A 19,126-nucleotide genomic window follows, 5' to 3' on the forward strand; every position below is an offset into this window, starting at 1 on the left:
GCGTTGCCCGTTGGGACCAGTCGGCGACCCGCTTGTAGTCCTCCTTCGCCTGATTCAGCTGCCAATACACCATCTGCTGAACCGCGTGCAACTCGGAGAGGAAGGTCTGCGTCTCGGGAACCGGGGAGTCCGGGGGAGCCAGAGGGAAGAGCCGTGGATGGTACCCCATGTTCGCCAGGAACGGGGTTGTCTGGGTGGAGGTGTGCTGGGAGTTGTTGAAGGCGAACTCCACCAGGGACAGGTACTCGGCCCAGTTGTCCTGTGTTGTGTCTCGTCCGATCTCACCACAGCCGGGGTCTTCTTATCTGCTTCCAAACACGGAGGAATGTCCTAGTTTGCCTCCCGGCCCCAGCCCTGGCTCCATGCCCAGACAGGCTGAAGAGGAGGAAGTATCTCCAGCCCCCAGCTCTGGCTCCATGCCCAGGCAAACGGAGCAACTATACCCCTCCCCCTCCTCCACAGCATGTGAGCCTGAGGGAGGTCAATTGCCAACAGCTGCAGACTGGAGTGACCCTCGCGTCAGAAGACTTGATAAACGGAGGCAACAGAAGGAAGGAGGGGCAGGCCTGGATAAGTGCTGAGTCATGGAGCCACACCCCATGGCCTATATAAAGGACCTGCTTTCTGGCATTCTCTGACTCAGGCAAAGTCTAAACATATCTTGCTGAAGTCACTTTCTGGTCTCCTGCCTGCCCTGAGGACTTTGCTAGGACTTTGGCAGAGCTGCAGAGGATCGCCTGATTCAGATTTCCCTGACCCGGCCGTCAGCGGAGGAGTGGGACACGACATCCTGCTGCTGGTTCACGAAGCACCAGAGGTACTGCTCCAGGACACCAATGACCTTCTCCGTCCCACCATCGGTCTCCGGATGGTGCGCCGACGACAGGCACACCTGCACCTCCAATGCGGCCATCAGGCTCTTCCAAAAGCGAGCCGTGAACTGCGCCCACGGTCCGACACCACCCTGTCTGGCAGACCGTGGAGGCGGAAGGCATGCTGCAGGAAGAGACGGGTCGTCTTGGCGGCGGTGGGCAGCCCGCGGCAAGGGATGAAGTGCACCATCTTGGTGAGCATGTCCACTACCACCAGCAAAATGGTGAACCCCAAGGACGGCAGCAGGTCTGTCAGGAAGTCCATGGAAATCGCCCCCCAGGGTCTGTCAGGAGTCGACAAGGGATGGAAGAGACCGAGAGGGGCCCCCATGGCGGCCTTGGCTTATCGGCACGGCACACAGGACGTCACGTGGCCATGGACGTCATGCCACACCCGGGGCCACCAGAAGGTCCGCGTCACCAGGTTGAGGATCTTGAAGAATTCGAAATGGCCCACGGCAGGGTTGTTGTGGCACTGGGCCAGGACGAGGGACTGGAGCGGTCCCGTAGGCACGTACAACCGTCCCGGAACTTGTGCACGTCCTCCTCCAACATCCACAGAAACGTGGGGCCCGTCTCCGCTCGCCGCTGCTGAGACTAGGTGTCTTGGCGCTGCACCTCTCGCATCTGGGCCTGTAAGTCCACCGGTTCCCGGGTGGCAGCCAAGGCTTCCGCCGGCAGCACTGTCTGTGGAGGAAAAGGGTCTTGGACGCTCAGGTATTCCAGCTTACGGGACAGGGCGTCCGCCCTCCGGTTGTGGCCGCTTGGGATGTAGGCTATGCGGAAGTTGAACCGGGCAAAGAACAGTGACCACCGGATCTGCCGCTGGTTCAACTTCCGAGCCGTGGTGAGGTGCTCGAGGTTCCGATGGTCTGTTCGGACCTCCACCTGATGCCGGGACCCCTCCAGGTGGTGCCACCACGCCTCAAACGCGGCCTTGATAGCCAGCAACTCCTTTTCCAGATGGTGTAGTTGCGCTCGGAAGGATTGAGATTCCGTGAATAGTAAGCGCAGGGAAAAAGAGTGCCACCATCCACCGGGGCCTGTAGCAGCACTGCTCCGAGGGCGACTGTCAGCCTCCGCTTTAATTTAGTGTATTTCTCCTACTAGATTATCTGACTATTTTATTACCTTGTTAAAAGTTTGCTCTACTGATTGTCTTACATGCTTTATGGAGAAGGGGGGGGGAGGTTTTCACTGTTCCCAGCGTCGGCTGACATTGTATGTGGGGGAGAGGGGAAATGCCATTTTCAAAACCAGAGGTTTGAATTGTGTTGGCGCGTGGATGTAACGGCAGCTGCTGATTCCACATTCCATTCGGAAGATTGACAGGGAGAATATCGGAAGTGAAACTACACGTGGCTGAGGAGAAAGAAGACATTGGACTATTATTGTATGACCTCTAGTAGGGGGAGGGTTCAGGAGAGAATATGACTCTGGGGATTTGATTTACTTCCAGTTCCAGCTCTGCTTTCACCGCATCCAGACTTGTACGATAAAGATTAACAAATTCTTCAACATGCTGAAGTTGGGTTTTTATTTTCTCAAACACTGATCTGGGGCAGGCTGACAGCGACGTTGGAGGCGTCCGTCTCCACCATGAAAGGCCGGTGCGGGTCGGGATGTCTCAGGATGGGCCTCGTGACGAAGGCCTTGAGAGCCGTGAAGGCCTCCTGCTGTGGGGGACCCCACCGGAACGGGATCTTCTTCTGGAGGAGCTGGGTGAGCGGAGACGTCAGCATGGCGAAGCCCGGGATGAAGGTCCGGTAGTAATTGGCGAAGCCCAGCACCGCTGGACATCCTTCACCTGACACGGGGCTTCCCAGCTGCACAGGGCCTCCACCTTGCGCGGATCCATGGCAATCCTCTCGGCCGAGAGGATGTGTCTGAGGAACTTGATGGACGTCCAGAGGAAAAAGCACGTCTCCAGCTTGGCGTAGAGCTGGTGCTCCTGCAGGTGCTGCAGGACCCGACGGAGGTGCTGGAGGTGACGTTCCCTGGACCGGGAGTAGATCAGGATGTCGTTCAGGTAGATCACCACGAAACGATCCAACATGTCCTGGAACACGTTATTCATAAAGTGTTGGAAGATGGCGGGGGCGTTGGTCAGACCGAACGGCATGACCGTGTACTCGTAGTATCCATACCGGGTGCCGAATGCAGTCTTCCACTCGTCCCCTTCACGCATCCGCAGCAGGTTGTAGGCGCCCCCGGAGATCGAGCCTGTGTCGTGTCCCACTCCTCCGCTGACGGCCGGGTCAGGGAAATCCGAATCAGGTGTGCCTCTGCAGCTCTGCCAAAGTCCTAGCAAAGTCCTCAGGGCAGGCAGGAGACCAGAAAGTGACTTCAGCAAGATATGTTTAGACTTTGCCTGACTCAGAGAATGCCAGAAAGCAGATCCTTTATATAGGCCATGGGGTGTGGCTCCATGACTCAGCACTTATCCAGGCCTGCCCCTCCCTTCCTTCTGTTGCCTCCGCCTATCAAGTCTTCTGACGCGAGGGTCACTCCAGTCGGCAGCTGTTGGTAATTGACCTTCCTCAGGCTCACATGCTGTGGAGGAGGGGGAGGGGTCTAGTTGCTCCATTTGCCTGGGCATGGAGCCAGAGCTGGGGGCTGGAGATACTTGCTCTTCTTCAGCCTGTCTGGGCATGCAGCCAGGGCTGGGGCTGGGAGATGCCCCCTCCTCAGCCTGTCTGGGCATGGAGCCAGGGCTGGGGCCGGGAGGACATTCTTCAGCGTTCGGAAGCAGATAAGCAGACCCCGGCTGCGGTGAGAGCGGGCAAGACACAACAGCCTGGTGAAGACCGAGGCCTCCCGCAGCCTGTCCATCAGCTCCGGGATGAGCGGCAGGGGGTAGCGATTCCGCACCATGATGGCGTTCAGCCGGTGGTAGTCGCAGCACAGGCATAAATCCCCCATCTTCTTCTTTATGAAGAGGACCAGGGCCGACTGAGGGGACTTGGAAGGCCGGATGAACCCTCGGGCCAAGTTTTTATCCAGGAAGTCCCTGAGGGTGGCCAACTCGGGCTCGGACATGGAGTACAGGCGTCCCGTCGGCAGCGGGGCGCCAGGCTGCAGGTCCATGGGGCAGTCGTAGGGCCGATGCGAGGGAAAGTGGTCCGCCTCCTTTTCGCTGAAGACGTCAGCGAAGTCCCGCAGCTCAGGAAGCACGGCGACGGCCAGGGTGAAGACGTCCTGGCCGGCACAGGTGTGGCGGATGTGGTTGACACACTGCAGGCTCGGGAACGAGTGGGCATTCCTCTACCAGGCCACCTGAGGGTCTTGAGTCCGCAGCCAGTCCAGTCCGAGGATCACCGGGAAGTGGAGGTCCGCCATCACGTAGAAGCAAATCGCCTCCTCATGGTCCCGAATGGCGAGGCGCAAGGGGTCCGGCCACCAGCTCCCTCCCACCGATGGTCTCGACGCTCATCAGAGGGTCCACCGGTACCAAGGGGACCCCGAAATGGTCCACAAAGGCCGGTCCATAAAGTTGGTGGCCCTCGAGTCCACCAGGGCGTGCACCGGGATCCCCTTCGGTCGGTCACCCACCCATACCTGGGTGTCCAAAATCAGGTGCCGAGGGGGCCCGGGGTCCATGTCGGCAACGTCTGGCGGGGGCTTGGTCCGTGCCCGGCCTAAGGTTTCCCCAAGGCCGGGCCTGCCCCATTTCCTTACTGGCCAGGCTGGGATTCGGGGACGGCCGCACGTGCTCCACCGCGCTTCTTGGGGTATGCGGTGGCGAAATGGCCGGGCTCCCCACAGTACAAACACAACCCCCCTTGGCACGTCCGGCTCCGCTCCTGGGCCATCAGACGAGGCCTGGCTGCTCCTAACTCCATGGGCTTTTCTGCGGCGGCCACGATGCGTGGGGCGGCCCGGGAAGGGGTCGGCACAGGTCGGGGGAGCGCGGCTGTCATTGACGGTTGCTGGCGGCGCCAGGACGGGCATTGTTGGAGATTGGTGTCAAGACGCAGGCAGAGGGGCACCAGGTCAACGAGGGTCCGTGGGGCCTCCATCCGGGCCAGCTCGTCCTGGAGCTCCTCCGAAAGGCCCCTCTGGAATGCGTCCACCAGTGCCATGTCATTCCAATCCAAATCGTGGCACAACAACCGGAATTCAGCGATGTACTCCCGGAGGGGGCGTGGCCCTTGTTGGATCTCCGCTAAGCGCTGGGCGGCCATCCGGGCCCCCACGGGGTCCTCATACATGAGGCGCAGTTGCCCCCAGAATCCCTGGTAGTCCACCAGCAAGGAGCTGTCCTGGAGCACTAAGGGCATGGCCCACTGAGCGGCCTGGCCAGACAACAGGTTCATCACGAAGGCCACCCTGGCCCGGTCATCAGGAAAGTCCCCTGGCCGCATCGCCATGTAGGTCTGGCACTGGGCCATGAAGGCCAGGAACATCTCCATCTGCCCAGAGAATTTCTCTGGCACCGGTACTGGGCTGTGGCTCTGAGGCGGAAGAGGAGGAGGAAGAGGAGGTTGGACTGCTGGGGCATTCCCAGCAGCCAGTTGAGCAGTCAGCTGGGCGACTTGCTGTTGCAGCAGCTGGTTATCTGCTCGTAGCTGCTGCACAATCTGCTCCCGCTGTTGCTGATCCATCTTGTGGTGTAGATGGTGATGTGTGGGAGTCAAGCAAGATGTCGTGTCCCACTCCTCCTCCGACGGCCGGGTCTGGGAAGTCTGTATCAAGCGTGGCCACGAAGCCTCTGCAGCTTTGCCAAATTCCTGTCAGAGTTCTCAGGGCAGGCAGGAATCCAAGGTGTGACTTCAGCAACCAGATGAGACTTTGCTTGACTCAAGGAATGCCAAAAAGCAGATCCTTTATATAGGCCATGGGGTGTGGCTCCATGACTCAGCACTTATCCAGGCCTGCCCCTCCCTTCCTTTTGCTGACGTCACCTCTCCATTCTCCGGAAGCGGGGATCCGTCCACTGTGTCTTTCCGTCCTCCTGGTCTGCTGCCGGCAATTCTAGCTCGTGGCTGGCTTCGTGCTCACACGCTGTAGGAGGGAGGTTTGTTTGCTCATTCTGTCTGGGCATGGTGCCAGGGCTGGCGGCTGGAGGCATGCCAGGCTGTTCCTCTTCATAATCAGACTCTGGCTCAGATAGCAGGAGATGGGAGGGGCCCGGCTGCGGAGAGGAGGGCGGGCGAGTCACAACAGCATTGTTCTTGGCAGCGTACAACTATAAACTGGTCCACCGCCCTGGCAAAGACTTAACCCGTGCCGATGCTCTAAGCAGATGCCCACTTCCGAGGTTGGTAGATGACCCAACCCCAGGGTCGCCGGCTCTGCTCATTGACTCTATAGTGACGGGTCCATTGACTTCAACAGCACTAGCAAAAGCGTCACGCCGCGACGTTCAAATAAGAATGGTCATGGGTTGGGTACTGAGAGGGTGGCCCACGGGCAGATTGGCAGATGAATTCAAGGATTTCAGTAATAAGCAAAACAAGTTGGCCACACAAGGGGGTTGTTTGTTGTGGGGAGACAGGGTTGTGGTGCCTGTAGCGTTAAGAACCAAGGTTTTGGAGATGTTGCACGAGAACCATCCTGGGATAGTTCGCATGAAAGGTCTTGCCAGAAGTTACGTTTGGTGGCCACAAATAGATAAGGACATAGAACATTGGATTGCAGTGCTCACCATGCACTGTGAGTCTAGACCAGCCCCCCTCTCCACCCCTGTCAAGAAATGGGAACGGCCCCGAAACCCCTTGTCCCAAATCCACATCGATTTTGCCAGCCCTTTTCATGGCCAACACTTCTTAGTTATAGTTGATGCATATTCAAAATGGTTAGAAGTGTCCCTAATGAAATCGACAACAACTGAGGCAGTCGTCCGAGTCCTTTGGAAGTTATTCTCCACACATGGCCTGCCCAACACCCTGGTATCCGACAATGGCCCCCAATTCACTTCTCTTCAATTCGAGAGCTACTTGGCGGGTTTGGGGATCCACCACGGACTCTCGGCACCTTACAAACCAACAACGAATGATTTGGCTGAAAGATTTGTACGAGCCACAAAGGAAGCATTAGCATGTTTGGGTCCTGGGGACTGGCAAGAACGAATTGACATTTTCTTAACCGCTCAGCATGGCACGCCCTGCCCGGCCATGGGCCTATGCCCGGCCAAACTTCTTATGAGGTGCAAGCTTCATTGTACCCTGGACCGCCTCAATCCAAACTACTCCCCCGATAATTACCAGGGGGGAGGAGAGGGAACTAGGGAATTTGAAATAGCCGACCCAATTTTTGCATGAAATTACTCGGAAGGCGCGACATGTCTAGCCGGGCAAGTAGTAGAAACAACCGGTCCCAAGTCATACAAAATCGACATAGGGAATGGGAAAATCAAATGGAGGCATACTGATCAACTCCGTAAACGAACAGTCCAAAACTCCAGCCCTAACTCCAGTCTGATTGTTCCAACAGCTAACTCAAACCCGAGAGGACTGGTTGACTTACCTGAGGTCTTCGGTGTCCAGCGATGTTCCGGTCCACTGCTAGACTCCACCACCAACACAACAGCAAATAATCCACAAGGGTTTGAAGAAATAACCGCCAATAATCCACAAAACAGGGCCCCAATGGAAGAGCTGGGAGGTGCGGAAAGCACCTCCGACCAGCATGCTTCCCCCGCCAAAACTGAACTGCGCAGGTCAAGTAGACACAGGGAATGCCCTAGTTATCTACACAATTATGTATGTTAAAATTTGCAAGACCAAGGCGAAGTGCATTCTGGGGAGGGAAGAGTGTTGTGTATGTTCCCATTGGAGGGAATTTCAGCGAGAAAACATTGGAATCCTATTGGTTGCCGATTGATCGAGGTGTGTATAAAAGGAGAGCATCCTGCCTGTGTATTCTGCTGAAGTCTCGCACTAAATAAAAGAGCTGTTGTCACTAGCCTGGTCTCAGGTCTCCTCCTTTACCCAATCTAACACCTTACTTTTTTCACCGTTGAATTTCATTTTATTAGATAGTGCCCAATGTTTAAGTCTGTCAAGATCCTTCTGTATCTTAAGCCTATCTTCTGGAGTGTTGGCTATTCCTGGTAGCTTGGTGTCATCTGCAAATTTGATGAGTTCTCCATCTATCCCCTTGTCCAAATCATTGATGAAGATGATGAAGAGTACTGGGCCTAAAGCAGAGCCTTGGGGTAATCCACTGCATACTTCTCTCCATGTAGATGCAGTTCCATTGAGGACTACACATTGAGTGCAGTTGGTTAGCCAGTTATGAATCCATCTGGTAGTGATAATGTCTAACCCACATTTTTCTATTTTATCAAATAGTAGGTTAAGGTCTACTTTATCAAATGCTTTACTGAAGTCCAAGTAAATTAGATCGACAGCATTTCTCTGGTCCACTAATTTTGTCAAAGAATGCAATAGGATTAGTATGGCATGATCTGTTTTCAACAAACCCATGTTGGCTTTTGGTTATTACTTTGTTTGCTTCTAGGTGTTCACTGATTCGTTGCTTATCTTTTCCAGAATCTTCCCTGGTATTGAAATCAGGCTGATAAGTCTGTCGTTTCCTGGATCTATTTTTTTTCCTTTTTTTGAAGATGGGATCAGCTCTTTTTCAGTCCTTTGGCAGTTCCCCAGTGCTCCAGGACCTTTGAAAGATATAGTTCAGTGGTTCTGAGATGTCATCTGCCAATTCCTTCAGAACCTTGGGGAGTAATACATCTGGTCCTGGTCAAAGGTGGGATTGAAAATTTTTAGCAACCGGTTCGCTGCCTGGTTGCTGAGTGGGCATGGCTATGGGGGTGTGGCCTACTCGGCCTCCTGCACCACGATGGGAGGGACCATTTTATTTTTATTTATTTATTTATTTTATCACAACAGTATATGTAAGCATAAGCATGAAAATAACTATATAATATATAAGCATATAAATGAGCATAAGTATGTAATAACTATATTAATTGGATATAATGAAAGGAAACAATAGGACAGGAACGGTAGGCATGTTTGTGCTCTTATGCATGCCCCTTACGGACCTCTTAGGAATGGGGTGAGGTCAATAGAAGACAGTTTTTGGTTAAAGCTTTGGGGATTTTGAGAAGAGACCACAGAATCAGGTAGTGTGTTCCAAGTATTAATAACTCTGTTACAGAAGTCATATTTTCTGCAATCAAGATTGAAGCGGTTAACATTGAGTTTAAATCTATTGTTTGCTCTTGTATTGTTGATTGAAGCTGAAGTAGTCTTCAACAGGAAGGACATTGCAATAGATGATTCTATAAGTTAAGCACAGGTCCTGTCGAAGGCGGTGGAGTTCTAAGTTTTCTAAATTCAAGATTTCAAGTCTGGTGGCATAAGGTATTTTGTTGTATTCAGAGGAGTGGAGAACTCTTCTTGTAAAATATTTCTGGACGTGTTCAATTGTATTGATGTCTGATTTCGCCCTCCCCAGGCTCCAGAGGCTTTCCTCAAGGCTCCAGGAGGGTGAAAACAGCCTCCCCCGGGCACCAGAGGCCCTCTGGAGGCTGGAAATGGGCCCGTTTCCAGACTTCCGGTACTTCTAGTAGGCCTGTTTTTCGCCCTCCCAGAGCCTCCACGCAGGCGCTGCACTTACCTGGCATCCAAAATGGGCCACGTGGAGACTCTTGGGAAGGGCAGGGCAGGGTTAGCCAGTCTTTGCAACTACTGGTTTGGCAAGCCAGATTAAAATTAACATCTGGTTTTCCTGAACCAGTCCGAACTGGCTGAATCCCACCCCTGGTCCTGGTGATTTGAACTTGTCTAGGATAGAGAGGTGCTCACTTACCATTTTCTTCCCTATTTTAACTTGTGTTCCTAATCTGTTTTTTGTGGTTCTGGTTTTGATAGGTTGGACTGTTATTTCCCTTTGTGTAAAGGCAGATGCAAAAAGCTAGTTACCATATTTTTCGGAGTATAAGATACACTTCCCCCCCCCCCCACAATAGAGGGTGGAAATGTTGATGCATCTTATACACCAAATACAGCCATTTTTGGCCTCCTGAAGCCTTGCTCCGTTTGTCCTATTTTTGTGAAAAATAGGACAAACGCAGAGGGTTTGGGAGGCGTGCAGAGTGCTCCCGGGGGCCGGGGAGGGCAAAAACTTTTCTTTCTTTCTTACCTCTTTGAAATCTTGGTGTGTCTTATACACCGGTGAGTCTTATAGTCTGAAAAATAAGGTAAGTAGTTCCGCTTTCTCCCTGTTGTTTGTCACCTTCTTGCCACTTTCTCCCAGCAATGGACCAATTGTTTCCTTTACTTTTTTCTTGTTTTAATAGTGGAAGAAGCTTTTTTTGTTATTTTTTTTACTTTTATCACAAGCCTTTGTTCGTTGTGAGCTTTAGCTTTCCTTACTTCATCTTTGCAGGCTCGGGCTATTTATTGATATTCTGCCTTAATTATGTGCCACTCTTTCTACTTTTTATACTTGTCCTTTTTGTCTTCCAATTTGTCAGAGAGTTTTTTATGCAGCCATGTTGGTTTCTTTTGAGAGATGTTATTTTTCTTTTTTGGTATTGTGCTAGACTGGCCTTTTATAATCTCTCTTTTTAAAATTTCCCAAGCTTCTTGAGTTGTTTTCCCCTTGAGGATTCTCATCAATGGAACCTTCCCAAGCTCTCTCTAAGTTTATTGAAATTACTTCTCTTAAAGTCCAAGACTCTAGTTTGAGTGCTTAGGCTTGCATAATGTTGAATCCTAATACTGTATGATCACTCCCCCCAAGGTTCCTATAGCTTCAACACCTTCTATTGTTTCATCTCAGTTAATGAGAATTAAGTCCAATATGGCTGATCCCCTTGTTCCCTTCTCTACTTTTCGGGAAACAAAGTTGTATTTAGATAGAAGTGTCTATAAGTGCATAGTTAAATTCCTGAAGGTGGTGAAAGAAAAAGAAAATATTGCCAACAGTAATTAAGGACATATTTTTCTAAGTTGTTTACTGTAATAACATATTAATAATTATCCAATTCTGTCGGAGGATGAACAATCTGAATTACATCTATTCTCAAATGCAAGACTTATAGACTCCATATTTGCATAATATATGTACAAAAGAGATCTGTACCACAAATTCTTTCTCTTGCTTGGTTACTTTCTTTTCTCTCAAATTTGAGTTGAGATCTTTCAAAAATATATTCTGTCTACCATGTACCAAGAGCAGAGCTCATGCAGTCTCTACTCAGCCTGCTACTATAGATACAAACAGAATTTATACACTAGCATCAACACTAGAATTACTGGACAAACTGATCAGGCTCTGTCTTAACAGTCTTGCAATTAAGCACAAATAATACCACAATGAAAATATTATTAGTTGCTTTCTTCTAACCAGTTACACTTATTTTATGTGTTACTTCACTCAAACATCTGAATCCTAACGCCTGAAAAGATGCCTGCTTATCAGGTGCCACCTGACCATAGAAGGGACCCAATCACAGTGTGAAAGCAAGAGTTTAAAACAAAAACTTTATTTACATTCTATCCAAAGTTGTCCCACAAATAAAATACTAAATTGAACATTTAGTACTCTTTGTTAAATTAACCAGCATAAAAGCAACTACATAGAAAATATATTTTATATTATTTAACATTATTTATAAAAATGGCTGAATCCAAAACATTTAAAAAAATTATACAACTGTTCAGAATATTTGAAGCTTATATTCATGTCTTGTTGCAATTCTGATTACAGTTCTTTAAGGGCATTATTATCCTCAGCTTAAGATGGAAAGAAATGCCTTGTACAAAACCCTGTATTTTGGAAAAGAATCTATTTCTGAATGCAATTTTTTAGCTACCACACTTTATTTATATTTCCCTGGAAAGCAAGTGCCATTTTGCACTATATTTAACTCCAGGACATGAATACTGGAAGAATCTCCTTTTTTGTGTACAGTATATCATAGATGTAATAATGGTAACAATATTTTAGATGAGCAATAAAGTTATATATGTGAGTTTAAAATGTTTCAGTTTTTTTAAACAAAAACACACTTGTAATGTATTTAAACTTTTGGAGGGAAGTTTGGGCGGGAACTAGCACGTTGCTGATTGGTTGGAGCCTCAGCCAAAACAGTATTTAAAGAGGGGTTTTTGCCTGTTGTCTTTCGCTGGGTTCACTATAAACTAAAGAGCTGTTGTCACTCACTGGTCTCCTGCCTCTTCATTGCCTGAACTTAACATTGGCGACGAAAGTGGGATTTTGAGGCAGTGAGATCGGGAAAGAGCTGAAGGAGCAAAGGAATTCGCGAACCCAGCCAGTTTTCAAGGGCGGATAGTTAGTGATGTCCAGCTACACGCCGCCAGCGCCATTTGACCCAGCCAAGGAGAAATGGGGGTCGTACATGGCTCGTTTCGAGTGTTTCCTCGAGGCGAACGAACTCCAAGGAGTCTCGGACAATCGGAAGCGAGCGTACTTCCTAAGCCACTGCGGTCCAGAGGTTTTTGATACCGCGGAGTCACTTTCAGAGCCAACGCCGGTACAATCGGTACTGTGGCAAACACTACAAACAACACTTCGAGCGCACTACGCACCGGTACCCTCAAAGTTCGTCCAACGGTTCGAGTTGAGGCAACGGGTACAGCGAGAGGGCGAATCGATAAGCGTGTACATGGCCATGTTGAGGAAAGCCGCGAACCACTGTGAGTACAGAGATTTGGAGGACTCCTTACTCGAACAATTCATTTGTGGGGTCAGGGACATCCGACTGCAAAGGCGGCTGCTGTCTAAGAGCAACCTGACTTTGGCAATAGCCTTGGACGAGGCCAGGGCTCACGAGATGTCCACCAAAGCGGCAGAAACCTTGCAAAAGCCGAATGTGCAGGGTGCCGGAGCGAAAACAACACCGGTCCACAGCGAGGAAGTCCAGGCCGAATCGGAAGGTGAGGAAGAGGAAGAGGTTTTCCACACCGGGAGGCCGGAGAGAGGTGACCGGGACGAGCGCGTGAGTTGTGGGGGCCAACACCAACGACAAAACTGTAGGTTCAAAGACGCGGTTTGTCGGCGGTGCGAAAAGAAAGGACACATAGCTCAGGCCTGTCGAGCCCCCCTACCTTCCTGCCAAAAATTCAAACCGACCAATCAGAGCGCCGGAGCAGCGAAGCGGCCGGGGATTGGTCCATTCAAAAAGGGTGCGAAGTTAAATCAGACCACTGTGAGAGTGGGCCACGCATCGACACGACTAGAAAAGAAGATTTTTACCAAAACTTACATTGAAGGGGTACCGTGCCAAATGGAAGTAGACACCGGCTCATCAATCACAATTATGTCCTGGGACACCATCGTGAGACTTGCCAGCCATCGCTAAGCGCCAACTACAAACCCAGAAGCTAAGAGTGCAAGACTACCAGGGAAATCGGATCCCTGTTCGAGGGGTCACGTCCGTCCAAGTCAAGTATGGACAGCACAAGAAGACCCTGCCAATCACCATAGTAGATGGAACTCTACCGAGTTTGCTAGGGCTGGACTGGTTCCGAGCTTTGGACATGGGAGTGACCGAGGTCTACAGAAACGACGTCAACCTCAAGGATGAACTACTGAAGGAGTTCGAGGACGTCTTCAAGGACTGCCTGGGCAAGTACGTGGGGACCCCTATTTCTTTCAACTTAGACCCACAAGTTGCCCCTATCCGGTTAAAGGCTAGGAGGGTCCCATTCGCCCTAAAGCCCAAGATTGACTGGGAGTTAGACAAACTAGTAAGCCAGGGAATACTAGTCCCCATCGACCATGCAAAATGGAAGACACCCATAGTGACCCCAGTCAAACCGGACGGATCGGTCCGGATTTGTGCTGACTACAAGGCAACGCTTAACAAAGCATTGCAGAAAAGCGCATACCCTGTCCCGGTAGTGCAACACTTGCTGCACTCGTTAGGACAAGGGCAGGTTTTCGCCAAACTCGATTTGGCTCAAGCCTACCAGCAACTACCTGTAGTTAGCAGCACAGCTGAGGCACAGACAATTGTCATGCACCGCAGTGTTTTCAAATGCACGCGACTCCAGTTCGGAGTTAATGTGGCTCCAGGGCTGTTCCAAAACCTAATGGAACGACTGTTACAGGGTCTACCCGGGGTGGTACCATACTTCGACGATGTATTGGTATCGGCAGAAAACTTAGATGAACTAGGGGTAAAACTAAGGAAGGTATTGGGCATTTTCAGGTCTGCTGAGCTTAAGGTTAAGCTTAACAAATGCCAAATTGGGGTAGAGTCAGTAGAGTTCCTGGGATACCGAATAGACAGGAAAGGGATCCACCCCACCGAGAGCAAGGTATGGGCCATCAGGAAGGCTCCAGCTCCCAAAAATAAAACGGAATTACAAACATTCTTAGGGCTTGTTAATTTCTATGCGGTATTTTTAAAGAATAAGGCAACAATAGCCGAACCGCTACATAAATTACTAGCAAAAAAAGCTGTTTGGTCCTGGGGCAGAGTGGAGGCTAAGGCATTTGAGGGGGTAAAAAACCTTTTATCCAGCGATAGCCTCCTCATCCAGTACAATGGCACGTTGCCACTAGTACTAGTTTGCGATGCTTCTCCCTACGGAGTGGGGGCTGTGCTCAGCCATAAGTTACCGAATGGAACAGAAGCCCCTATAGCGTATTATTCCCGAACAATGTCCTCAGCTGAAAGGAATTACAGCCAGCTAGATAGGAAGGCATTGGCTATAGTCTCCGGGGTGAAGAAATTCCACGAATACTTATTCGGGCGAGATTTCGAGATTGTCACGGACCATAGACCACTACTGGGACTCCTAGTGGGCGATCGCCCAACGCCCATTGCACTTTCACCCAGGCTGACCCGATGGACTATCTTCCTGGCAGCATACTCTTACAAACTGCTCCATCGCCCAGGAAAAGACTTAGGGCATGCGGACGCTCTTAGCAGGTGCCCTTTACCAGAAACTATCAAAGACCCGACCCCGGGGACATCCGTCTTTCTCATTGACTCTTTGGACTCAGGCCCAGTCACATCTAAGGAAGTGGCTAGGGCATCGTACAGGGACATTACAATAAGGACTGTAATCGGTTGGGTGCAAAGGGGATGGCCCGCTGTGTCGGGCAAGTGTTTCAAAGACTATGCGAAAAAGCGATCGGAACTGTCGGTTCAAGGGGGGTGTCTGTTATGGGGGGATAGAGTGGTTATCCCAGAAAAATTACGCGGAAATGTGTTAGAACTGTTGCATGTGGGCCACCCGGGGATTGTGAGAATGAAGAGTTTGGCGAGAAGTTATGTATGGTGGCCCCTAATGGATAAGGACATTAGCGACAGGGTAGGGAAATGCCAATCCTGCCAAGAGTCAAGGCCAATACCCCCTACAGCCCCAATTAGAGAGTGAGAGAAACCCCAGGGGCCATGGTCCAGGATTCACATAGATTTTGCTGGGCCGTTCCATGGGCAGACATTTTTAATTGTAGTAGATGCTTACTCAAAATGGTTAGAAATCATTCTCATGAAAACCACGACAGCCGAAGCAGTAATCACAGTCCTGAGGCATCTATTCGTAACACACGGCCTGCCCGACACCCTAGTCTCCGACAACGGCCCGCAATTCATGGCAAACCAGTTTGAGGGGTACTTAGCGGGAGAGGGCATCAGACATGTCCTCTTGGCGCCTTTCCACCCGGCGACGAACGGACTTGCAGAAAGTTTCGTTCGGAGCACCAAGGAAGCGCTATCTAGGATAAGTCCAGGCGATTGGCAAACCAAAATCGATACCTTCTTGGCAGTCCAACATAGGACCCCCTGTGTGACAACTGGCCGCAGCCCAGCGGAGCTATTGATGGGCAGGAAACTCAGGTGCCCATTAGACCGACTAAACCCAACCTACACCCCAGATGGGTACAGGGGTATCCAAGAAAAAACTAGGGAGATGTCAGCGGGTGACCCAGTATGGGCTCACAACTATAGCGAGGGCCCAACATGGTTAAAAGGGACAATTCTAGGCATAACCGGGCCGAAATCATATGTAGTAGACATGGAGGATGGCCGGGTTTGGAGACACCACATAGACCAACTAAGAAAACGAATACCAAGTAATACAGAAACCAAACAGCCAGGCCCTGACTACCAAATGTTTGAATCTACAGCTGACTCAAACCCAAGGCGAGCGGAGGAGTTATCTGAATCCGATGAAGTCCAGCGACGCCAACCGGTTCCTCCTGAAGACAGCAGGGACGACTCTGCCAATAATCCAGGGCCGGATGGCCCAGAGGAGGAGCTGGGAGAACAAACAGTCCCTCCGACCAGCTCGACTCACTCCCAGAGAATGAATTGCGCAGGTCAGAAAGAGTTAGGAGACGCCCTGTCTACCTGCGTGACTACATGGAAAAATAACATGCAAATTTTATGTAAATATGGGTACAATGCGTTCTGGGAGGGAACTACTTACCTTATTTTTCAGACTATAAGACTCACCGGTGTATAAGACACACCAAGATTTCAAAGAGGTAAGAAAGAAAAGTTTTTGCCCTCCCCGGCCCCCAGGAACACAAAAATAGGACAAACGGAACAAGGCTTCAGGAGGCCAAAAATGGCTGTATTTGGTGTATAAGATGCATCAACATTTCCACCCTCTATTGTGTGTGGGGGGGGGAAGTGTGTCTTATACTCCGAAAAATAAAAACAAAACACACTTGTAATGTATTTAAAGTTTTGGAGGGAAGTTTGGGCGGGAACTAGCACGTTGCTGATTGGTTGGAGCCTCAGCCAAAACAGTATTTAAAGAGGGGTTTTTGCCTGTTGTCTTTCGCTGGGTTCACTATAAACTAAAGAGCTGTTGTCACTCACTGGTCTCCTGCCTCTTCATTGCCCGAACTTAACAACACTGTTACAGCACAATTCTGTCCTGTTTTCCACATAGTTGCAATGAGTTAGGAAAATATTCTCAAGCCATTTTGCTGGTAGAAAAAAATGTCAGAAGGTAAAGTTGGCTATTGGAAAATCCTCAGTATAATTCTTCCATTTGTACAGCTTTTTGTGATTGAAATCCAAAACTATATTGACTCCAAAGGACAGGTACAAGGTAGGTCCTGTTCAGTTGTGTAACAATGTTTGTGTGTATTTTTGTATATGTGTATACGGGTATGCACATGCACTCTGTCTGTCTTATCCCTTGGTCAAGACAAGTCAGCAAGGCTCTTGTCTTCTTCTCTTGTCCTAGTTGAGATGTTTTACCTGGTGCTCTTAAAGCAATATTTATTTACGGGACCGTCTTCTGCCGGTTTCAATCTCCCAGCAACCGGTGCGTTCTCACAGAGAGGGACTCCTTAGGGTGCCGTCAGCCAAACAATGTCGGCTGGCGGCCCCCAGAGGGAGGGCCTTCTCTGTGGGGGCTCCTACCCTGTGGAATGAGCTTCCCCCTGGACTCCGACAATTGTCTGACCTTAGGACCTTTCGCCGCGAACTTAAAACCTATTTGTTCCGTCTCGCTGGACTGGCTTGATTAAAAAAATTTTTTTTAAAAAAATTTGATTAATTGGGGTTTTAAATCTTTAATAATTTATAGGGTGTAATTGTGTTTTAGTTTTGGCCAATTGAATGAGTTTTTTAAGGGTTGTTTTTTAATATTGTCTGTTTTCCTGTATTTTAACTGGCTGTTCACCGCCCTGAGTCCCTCGGGAGAAGGGCGGTCTATAAATTAAATTATTATTATTATTATTATTATTATTATTATTATTATTATTATTATTATTATTATTATTATTATTATTATTATTATTATTATCTCAGTAGGATATAATATGCATTCTCTACTATCACTGTTATGAACCAGATATAAACTAGAAATACTTTAAAATGTGATTAATTTTTTTTTTATTGAAAAAGTTTTAAGAAATAAAAACATTTCCCCCTCCTCCCAGAAAACCCCTCCCCTCCTCCCCGGCTTCCCGGCTCAATCACAAGGTATTGTTATACATAAACCAAACATAGAGTAAAATTTTCCCTTCTAATCCAATTAACCTCATCCAAATCTTGTGATTAAAATTTTTGAAATGACTAATGATGAATATGTAATTATAGCAGTATTGGTTCCCAAGATACCATGATGGGTATCTTAGAGAACAGACAACAAGAGGCCGATGTGGAGGCAGAGAAGACATTTAGATTAAACATGAATGATGTAGAGGGATGCAAGATCCCAAGGGGGATCTTGTTTTCAGCATCACAGTGACTTTTGTCCTGTTTGTTTTTTTTTAATCAAAAGATTAGCTGATAGAAAAAAGAACAGTAAGGAAGAAAACTGGGAGGGGGGGAAGTAGCAGAGAAAAAGAGGAAGGAATGTCTTGGAGCTAAAAAGAGAGGATAGGATTTCTTTGGCAACAATGAGTAGCACATTCACTTGCCTTTATCAATGGAATAAGTTATTGTTGCTATGGAGGAAGAAAGACGTTTATTGATAGATGACTCCATTTGCTTTGGCAGATTCATTGTAGAAACTGAAAGTTTGTCACATGCTGTAGAGAGATTCATTGAAGAGATGTATATTCATTCCGCAATGCTAAACATTTTAAATTTGTTACCATGGATCTTTAGAGTGGGTCAGGACAAAGAATAAAGCACATTTGTCTGGTCATATCATAAGCTTTACTTTAAGACTTTCTCCTTACAAAATCATCATTTCAATTTCAATTTAGTTCATTTAGATTCTTATCTGTTTATCTGAAACATGTCTATGCAAAACCAATCAATTTAACAATTAACAAATATTACTTCAAAACACTGATGTATTTAATCAATTAATTAATGATATACTCTATTGGCTACATCCTAACACTTATACAGTGTCTAGTGAAAATATTTTAACACAACATGAAGCTTTTTATTCTGAATTGCCCACTTTAAATCCTTCCTAGAACAAATAGTAACCATTCCATAAAACTCCCCATCTCTATTTGTAACCATTCTAAAAGCTAGTGAAGTTAATACACATTCTAAGCTTATTTATCTAATCCCTCAAAATCAATTTAAGCCAGCTCATATTTATACAGCCTATGGTTCTTAGTCATGCTGCTATGGCTCATGATTTTATTCTTCGTTATAAAACACATATGTCTCTCTATCATTGTTAAAAACTGTTCCAAAAATGAGAATGTTGGAAACAATGTGAACCACTTCCTATATTATATATATTTTGAAATAAATCATTACTTCACATCAGTGCCTTTTCTACTGTGTTTCCCCGAAAATACGACATGTCCTGAAAATAAGGCCAAGCCTAATTTTTTGGGGTGGGCATATATATAGGCCTTCCCCCGAAAATAAG

At 48.6% G+C, this 19,126-nt stretch overlaps 2 protein-coding genes across 11 annotated transcripts in view; one reads left to right on the forward strand and one right to left on the reverse strand.

The window, feature by feature from the left end:
* Positions 1-19,126, forward strand: part of PHEX (phosphate regulating endopeptidase X-linked) — a 739,707-nt gene that overhangs the window by 473,103 nt on the left and 247,478 nt on the right. The window lies entirely within an intron of this gene.
* MAP7D2 (MAP7 domain containing 2) overlaps positions 1-19,126 on the reverse strand; it is a 153,907-nt gene that overhangs the window by 103,038 nt on the left and 31,743 nt on the right. For 8 of the 10 annotated variants that reach the window (XM_058186698.1, XM_058186692.1, XM_058186691.1 and 5 more), the window contains one exon: positions 18,207-18,317. The exons of the other annotated variants lie outside the window; for them this stretch is intronic. In XM_058186698.1, the coding sequence (XP_058042681.1) occupies positions 18,207-18,317 (111 nt within the window). The remainder of the gene's footprint in view (positions 1-18,206; positions 18,318-19,126) is intronic. 10 annotated transcript variants of the gene reach the window in all.

The sequence above is a fragment of the Ahaetulla prasina genome, chromosome 5, assembly GCF_028640845.1.
Source record: "Ahaetulla prasina isolate Xishuangbanna chromosome 5, ASM2864084v1, whole genome shotgun sequence".
NCBI lineage: Eukaryota > Metazoa > Chordata > Lepidosauria > Squamata > Colubridae > Ahaetulla > Ahaetulla prasina.